The sequence below is a fragment of the Acanthochromis polyacanthus genome, chromosome 3, assembly GCF_021347895.1.
Source record: "Acanthochromis polyacanthus isolate Apoly-LR-REF ecotype Palm Island chromosome 3, KAUST_Apoly_ChrSc, whole genome shotgun sequence".
Classification (NCBI taxonomy): domain Eukaryota; kingdom Metazoa; phylum Chordata; class Actinopteri; family Pomacentridae; genus Acanthochromis; species Acanthochromis polyacanthus.
Genome location: NC_067115.1, coordinates 34,939,228 through 34,946,624, shown reverse-complemented (window position 1 = coordinate 34,946,624; position 7,397 = coordinate 34,939,228). Strand labels below are relative to the sequence as shown.

At 39.2% G+C, this 7,397-nt stretch overlaps 1 protein-coding gene across 1 annotated transcript; it reads left to right on the top strand.

Annotated features, from left to right (window-relative positions):
- The first annotated feature begins 264 nt into the window (after positions 1-264).
- On the top strand, positions 265-7,082 carry asah1b (N-acylsphingosine amidohydrolase (acid ceramidase) 1b). Its single transcript, XM_022205763.2, has 14 exons — positions 265-413; positions 567-613; positions 2,751-2,841; positions 2,919-3,005; positions 3,117-3,195; positions 3,289-3,363; positions 3,444-3,489; positions 3,575-3,719; positions 3,835-3,889; positions 3,989-4,070; positions 5,614-5,745; positions 6,016-6,139; positions 6,300-6,356; positions 6,453-7,082. The coding sequence occupies exons 1-14, from the start codon at positions 345-347 to the stop codon at positions 6,540-6,542; spliced, it is 1,179 nt and encodes a 392-aa protein (XP_022061455.2). The 5' UTR covers positions 265-344; the 3' UTR covers positions 6,543-7,082.
- Positions 7,083-7,397: the final 315 nt, after the last annotated feature.

The following is a 7,397-nucleotide window of genomic DNA, read 5'->3' as shown; positions in this document are numbered from 1 at the left end:
ACCGCATGAGCGCTCTTGTCGTTTATTCTCACTTCCGCGTGGAAACCGCCAGCAGCCGGACAGCGAGGGGTGTTTTGTGCCACTTTGGTAATTATTTAGTGACTCTCTCGCTATTACGCCAAACAAATTACATTTCGATGTTTGTTTTTTACTGAGTTTTACGACTCGTGTGATTTATTTCTGTTTTTATTTGTGCATAAAAGCGTAATATATTTTTGAGAAATTCTTGTTTCCCCCCTGTTGCACTAAAGTGAACTCGCCGTCACGGGATAAACAGTAGCAGCTTCCGCATTAAACTTAACAACAAACCGGACTGAAAGCAGCCTGACTGTCTTCCAGCAAAAATGGGTCGCTGTGTTTTTCTAATTTTGGCGGCTTTATTCTCCGTCACATCTTCACAGTTTATACCGCCGGTGAGACACATTTCTGCTTCGTGTTTGTGCGGTTTTAACACGCCGTGTAGTCGAAACTTGAGCTTGTTATTCAACTGCATGATGGTTTCACCCTGAAGTCACACAGAGTTCTTTAACTCGGTTATTTACGCTTTAACTTCTATTCACTTGCAGTATACAGAAGATTGTCGGACGGAAATGTATCCACCAAAAGGTCCAACGTAAGTAGCATTTGTGAGAAATGAATAAACATTATGACAACTGACAGTTACGCAAACTGTTCAGCTGAGTCACACATGGGTTTCTGAGCTCTGCTGCCTTCAGCTGCTGCTCGTAAATTCTATCATCCAAATGCACAAAATGCAGTTAGTAACTTGTGTGTTTGGTTGGACAACGCAGCTGTGTTTTTATTAGAAACTCCATGATGTTTTACCAGTGCTTTATTTGCAAAGATGAGAAAACCAGCATTTAACTATGATACATGAAGTTGTATTGAATACTTAACATGATGTTTGATCAGTTTCTACCTTTAGGATTAGTTTACTGATATGTTCAAGTTACTCTGCAAAACCAGTTTATGACTACTGGGTGGTTTTCAGTCAGTCATATGTGAAGTTTAGTTGCTCTTTCTGTGTTTATATCAGTGTAGTTGACATGTCAACCCAACCACCTCTAAAGGTATTAAGTTAATGGGACAACTACTGCATTAAGACAGCAGATATGTACCAGTGATGCTCCATTTCAAAATCGGTCGACTTTGAAACGTGTGGATGACATGCAAAATATGTTTAAAAATCATTAACATCATCAGTGGTAATTTCTACCTTTTCACTTGAAAAAAGTCTTTTAAAAATATTCTATGATTTTTGCTGCAGGTTCTAGCAAACAGGATTACATCAGCAGAATGTAATTCAAAGGCCAGGGCATCTTTGTAGCACCACAGTGTTTCATTAGTAATAGCATGTTTTCACCAATTTTTAAAAACTGTTCTGCCCTGGTTTCAAGTAAGAAGAATGCAACAAGAAAATGCAGCTGAGTTGTAGGTGAAGCTCATTTTTCAATATCCTTTCTGTTGCAACTTCAACCAAATTGGAAAAAAATGCTCTTTAAACCAGTTGGACTAGATGTGGGCATTCCATATAAGTTATTTATGTTTTTGTCCTATCTGAAATTATTCAGAAAAAAAACAACAAATGACAGGAGTGTTGACTGTAAAAGAGGCAACTAATGCCTAATGTTGTGTTTTCAGTGATTCATTAGAAGGAGCTCTTTCTGTTGTAGTCGACAACATTATGATACAAGTCTTAAACTAGAACACAAGTACAGACGTTTGAGTCAAAGGTTTCAGTTTATGGGACACAAACAGCAGCACAGTCTGGTATTAAAACATGCCTTGCCTTAGTGTCCCACTTTTGGTTAACCCTTGTGTTGTCTTTGGGTCACAAATGACCCGGTCACTGTGTTTAATAGCAGAGAAAACCCCCAAAATTACTTTTTTTCAACTTGAAATTCGATGGCTTTTCCTGAAGTGCCTCCAACATTAGAAAAAGCGAAACATTCAAATCTGTACATCAACAGTCACAGTGGACTAAAACACACACACACCATGACAAATTGAGTTATGTGTGCCACTGACAGATCTCAGGAAAACTTCAACTTCCATGTGCACTTTTGTTTCCCTTCAAAAAATGCATTCAAAGCTGCTTTCTGCACATTTATTTTACTTTCTTAGGATATACGAGTACTATCTCTTGCTAAACAAATAATGTTTACAGCTATACAGTACCTTTAGCAGCAATAATAGTGATAATAATAAACCTCTACTTTAGTACAGAAAATAGTTATAACATGTAAGATGTGATTAAAAACGAGTAATGTCCACTGATTAGTCTTTCTGCCCTCTGAAGAGGAAAAATCCAGACATTCGCAAAGTGTGTGATGCATGACAGGTCGTTTCTTCATGTAAAATGGATTTTGAGTTGAAAATTCAATTAAGCTGCTTTATTTTCGAGACTCAGTGGAGGCGGGTTATTTTTGATCTTTTGGACAAGAGCGTACAGGAAGTTGAGAACGCATGAGGGTTAATCAAATGTAAGGGTTTGTTTAGGGCGGTGACTGTCTTTCCTTTTTGCATTAGCTTTTCTTTTCTCCACTGTATGTATTCTTTATTTCTCCAACAGCACTTTAAGGCAGCATAGCTTTATGTAGGTTGATCCATTAATGTCACAGTTTCAAAGTGAAACAGAACAGTTGCTGCATTAGAAATCCAAATACCGAACACTGAAATTGTGAATAGAAGGTAATTATTTACGGAAGCACGCTTGAGTAGTTTTCACATCTTTGTTTGTTTCTGATCAGGGTCAGGGCAGCTGTCGGCTGGTACACCGTGGACCTCGACTTACCACCCAGCAAGAGATGGACGGCTCTGATTACCGACAAAAAAACTGACGTAAGAAACCCCAGAATAATATCTCCAGATCTCTCAGGAATCCCACTTATCCCACTCGTCCTCTCCTCCTTTTCCAGCTGGTCAACATGATTCAGGCCATTAAAGACTTAGCTAATGCGTTTGTTCCCAGTGGAAGGCTGATAGAGCTGGTCGACATCACACTGGTGAGTCTGGTTTTCTCCTGACTGTTTTCCTCTAAATGACTGATGCATTCCTGTTGCCCAAAGGTTTTATGACTGCACTGTTTTTTTTTTTTTATTCCTAATCTTCTACAGCCTCTAATGGTGGACACACTTCCGAGCCCGTTCAATGATGAAATCAAAGGAATTGCAGATGTTTCAGGGATTCATCTTGGTAAAACACAAAAGAAACAAATGTAGTTAGCACAAAAAAAAGAAGGAGCCCCCTTGACCTTTGCTAATTGTTTCCTTCATTTCTGTAACCCAGGTGAAGTCGTCTTGTTTAACATCTTCTATGAGGTGTTCACTGTGTGCACGTCAGTCGTTGCAGAAGACGACAAGGGTGAGTTAACGCAGTATAGTTTTGTTGAGAATCAGCGAAACGATTCAGAATGTGTTAAACTGTGATTTGTGCTCTTTCAGGTAACCTCTTTCATGGCAGAAATTTGGACTTTGGCTTGTTTTTGGGGTAAGAACATCACATGCTGTAAGCGTTAACGTTTTAAAGTTAAATCTCGGCTCGGATTGGTAAAAGAACTCGCGCCTCTTCACAGCTGGGACGTGAAAAACAAGTCATGGTCCATCAGTGAGAAGCTGAAGCCGCTGGTGGTGAACCTCGACTTCAAGAGGAACAACCAGACGGTCTTCAAGTCGACAAACTTTGCCGGATATGTGGGCATGCTGACTGGCATCAAGCCTGTAAGTCAGTTTAGAGCATTAATAAAGACTCCGCTGGCGTAAAGCGTTCTTTGAGCTGTGTGTGTGTTTCCTGCTGGTTGAGACGTCAGAGACATTTTTCTTCTCTCTCTTCCAGCACATATTCACTCTGACCATGAACGAACGCTTCAGCCTCGACGGAGGGTACATCGGTGAGTTATTAAAAGTATTTTTCAGCTTGTAGACACAACATCTAGATATTTTAGACGTGTTGTGAGTCCTTCTCATCATGTCAACGTGTTTAAATGCAGGAATCATGGAGTGGATCCTTGGACAAAGAGATGGGATGTGGATGAGCTTTCTCACTCGCTCTGTGCTAGAAAATGCAAACAGGTGTTTTTCTTTGATATTTAAAAGTGCACTGATGAGTAGCAGTACAGAAGTGGTAGAAAATCCCAATCAGTGTCCACCCTAATGCCGCTACATTTTATTAAGCTACCAGATGTCTGCAAAGCCGTCAACGACTCTAAATTTATGTGGTTGTTTTACTGAAAATCAAACGACTCTTAACATTTCTAATGAATAACCACCATAGCAAGCAGCCAGGTAGTGTCACTGTTTGTGTCAGGAAAGAAAATCCCGTTTAGATGATGGTAAAGTCCCTCAGAAAAGTCTGCAGATTTGCCCTCTCACACCTGAGGATTTGACAGCGTGACAGTCCTGAGCCCTTTAACACTTTCTGCCTCAGACTCTACAAGTGGAAATGGGAATTTTTATTTTTTTCTAGGACAGCAGTGTAGAAATATGTCTGGTGGGAGTAAATGTGCTGCACAATGTCCCAATATAACCACATAAGACAAAAGTAGATGTTCACATTTAAGGAACTACCTTTTTACAAAACATTATGAACAACCTACAATTTCATAGAGAATTAATTTCAACAACGTTATTCCTCAGTTAATCATTTACACAATCATTACACTGATCTTTGAGTTAAAGATCAGTGTCTAAAAAAGGCACAAAGCTTTTGGTCACAGGTATCTGGAACTGAATGGTAGAGCATTTTATTTTATGATCAAAACAACAAAAGTCTGACAAAAAAAGACAACAAAAGCAAGAAAAATATTACAAGAATGAGACAAAATGACAAAATGTTAGACAAAAAATGGACAAAGACAAAAAATGACAAAAAAGAAACAAAATGACAACGAATAAAGCGAAACACAAAATGACAAAAATAAGACAAAAAACAAAAATGAGAAAAAAAAGGAAACACAAAACGACAAAAACATGAGACAAATGAGAAAAGTCAGACAAAAAAAGACAAAACATAAAAATGACACACAATTACAAAAGATCAATGAGCAATATAGTATTTTACTTTATGGACTAAACATTTTTTTAAGACCCAGAAATAATTTTAAATTTATAGTTTTACAAATTTTCAATTTGGGGTTAATGTGCTCCCTGTAATTTTTACGCTTTTCAAAGTTGTCCCACGGGCCGCACTGAACCCTTTGCTGAGCTGGTTTTGGCCCGCGGGCCGCATGTTTGACACCCCTGGTTTAGTTCAACGAAAAGTAAAACACTGATCAATTTCAAGATGAGGCAAGTGTGTTTGTACAAGACAGTAATGCAGATGTTTGACATGAGCCGTAAAAAGATATTCAAAGAATTTAGGCAAAATCCTAAACTGAATGTTGAAGGAATAAAATAAAATCGATGATAAAACTGAATCAATCAGTTGAAAGTGGAAGGTTAAAAACTGCAGTTCAGTTCAAGACCAGACTGTACGTTTCCAGCTTTGTTCTAAAAGAAAAGAGAGTTGACTTTGGGTTTTCTGAGAGCTTTTTTTTAGACTTGCGGTTCATTAAAACTGAATACTGCCTCTCTGTCGTATGACAACGTTTCTGTCAAAACAATTTATCCCCACCAGCTATGAGGAAGCCAAACACCGGCTGGCTGAGACCAAGATGCTCGCTCCGGCTTACTTCATCCTGGGAGGAAACCGCACAGGGCAGGGCTGCATCATCACCCGGTCCAGGCTGCTCAGTATTGATGTCTTGGAGTGAGTATTGGAGCTCACTTTTAGAGCATTTGTGTGACACGATGGAGGATTTTTACATGTTTGAGATTCTGTGCACCATGAAAGTTCACTAATATGTAAAGAAGTTGCTTAAAAGTGACTGACACTGCTTTCCTCGTGTTCATCTTGTGAAACACTTCCTTAACTAGGAAGTGATGACGGCTTTGGTTTCAGATCACCTGATTTACCCGTTTCACAGAGCAGTCAGCTGCATGTCACGTACTGAGGTTTTATTTCCTTATTGCACGTCAGGATCGACGTGAAGCTGGGCCGTTGGTACGTCCTGGAGACAAACTACGACCACTGGAAGGAGCCTCTGTTCCTGGACGATCGCAGGACTCCTGCCATGAAGTGTATGAACCAGACCACACAGACGGTGAGTGCCGACCACTCTCACCTTCCTGTTCAGTCTCAACCAGTTCCTCTCTGAGTAAAGCTTTGTCACGACACTCATGTGACTTTAAAATCTGAAGTCCAAGTCACATTCCTGCTTTATCAAAGTGTTGACACCTTTGATCTGTCATTTCTCCTTTTAGAACATCTCGCTGAAGACCATGTATGACGTGCTCTCAACCAAACCAGTGTTAAATAAGGTGAGTGTTTCATGACAGTCTGCATTCATAAAATAAAAGCTAGTTAGATTCTGTGTCAATATAAATATTCTGTTTTTTTCCACGGTGTCTTTTCAGTTGACCACATACACAACACTCATGCAAGTCTCTGAAGGCACACTGGAGTCGTACATCCGGGACTGTCCAGACCCGTGCATGCCCTGGTGATCCTCCAAACGCTGAGTCCTCATGGAAAGTGTGGAGAAAAGCTCACCTGATGCTGAGACTAAACTCTAAAGCTTTAAGTGTTTGCACAGCAACTCATCACCTGAACCCATGTTTGGAACAGTGGCTGAGTGTCATTTAGACATTTGCTTTGTTCTGTAGGTAGTTCAGTAGCACTTCAACAATACTAAAGCCTACTTTTTTTCTGTTAAGAGGGAATTGGGGACAAAAGCAAATGTAACCTCCAAATGTTTTCCCTCTGTTGTTATACTGTAATTATATTTGTAATATATTTCAGTGAATCTCCCCAACCATGTAGAAACTCCTAAGATAAATGCTAATGTGTATATAATTAAATTAGTGCAAAATGTTTTATTATATGTAATGTTTCTCAAATCTAATTCACTGAGGAAGTGTGTTCTGGTAACAGTTTATTTACGGGTACTGACCTTTTCTCACACTGATACTGACTAATGTGCGTCAATGGAGACCGATTCCTTTTTTACTTTTGAATTCTGGCTAATAAAAGGATCTCAAAGTGGACGTTTATGTGGTTTTCTAATCTAACTTGCCATCGGAGAGAGCTGTATTTAGAACTTGGAGTATCCTAAGCAGAGCTGTAAGTAATGACTGTTTTTATGAGAGATTAATCTGATATTTTCTCAATTAACTGATTTATTGTTTGGTCAATAAAATGTCACTGGAATTAATTCAGTCTACTCTCCTACAGGACAAAGAGCTAGTGATGATTGGGTCATTATGAGCAAAAATGACAAACTAATAACCGAAAAAAAAATCTCTTTCCTGTCAACTGATGGTGTCAGATCTCCTCTCAGCAGTAGAAACATTTAGCTGTAA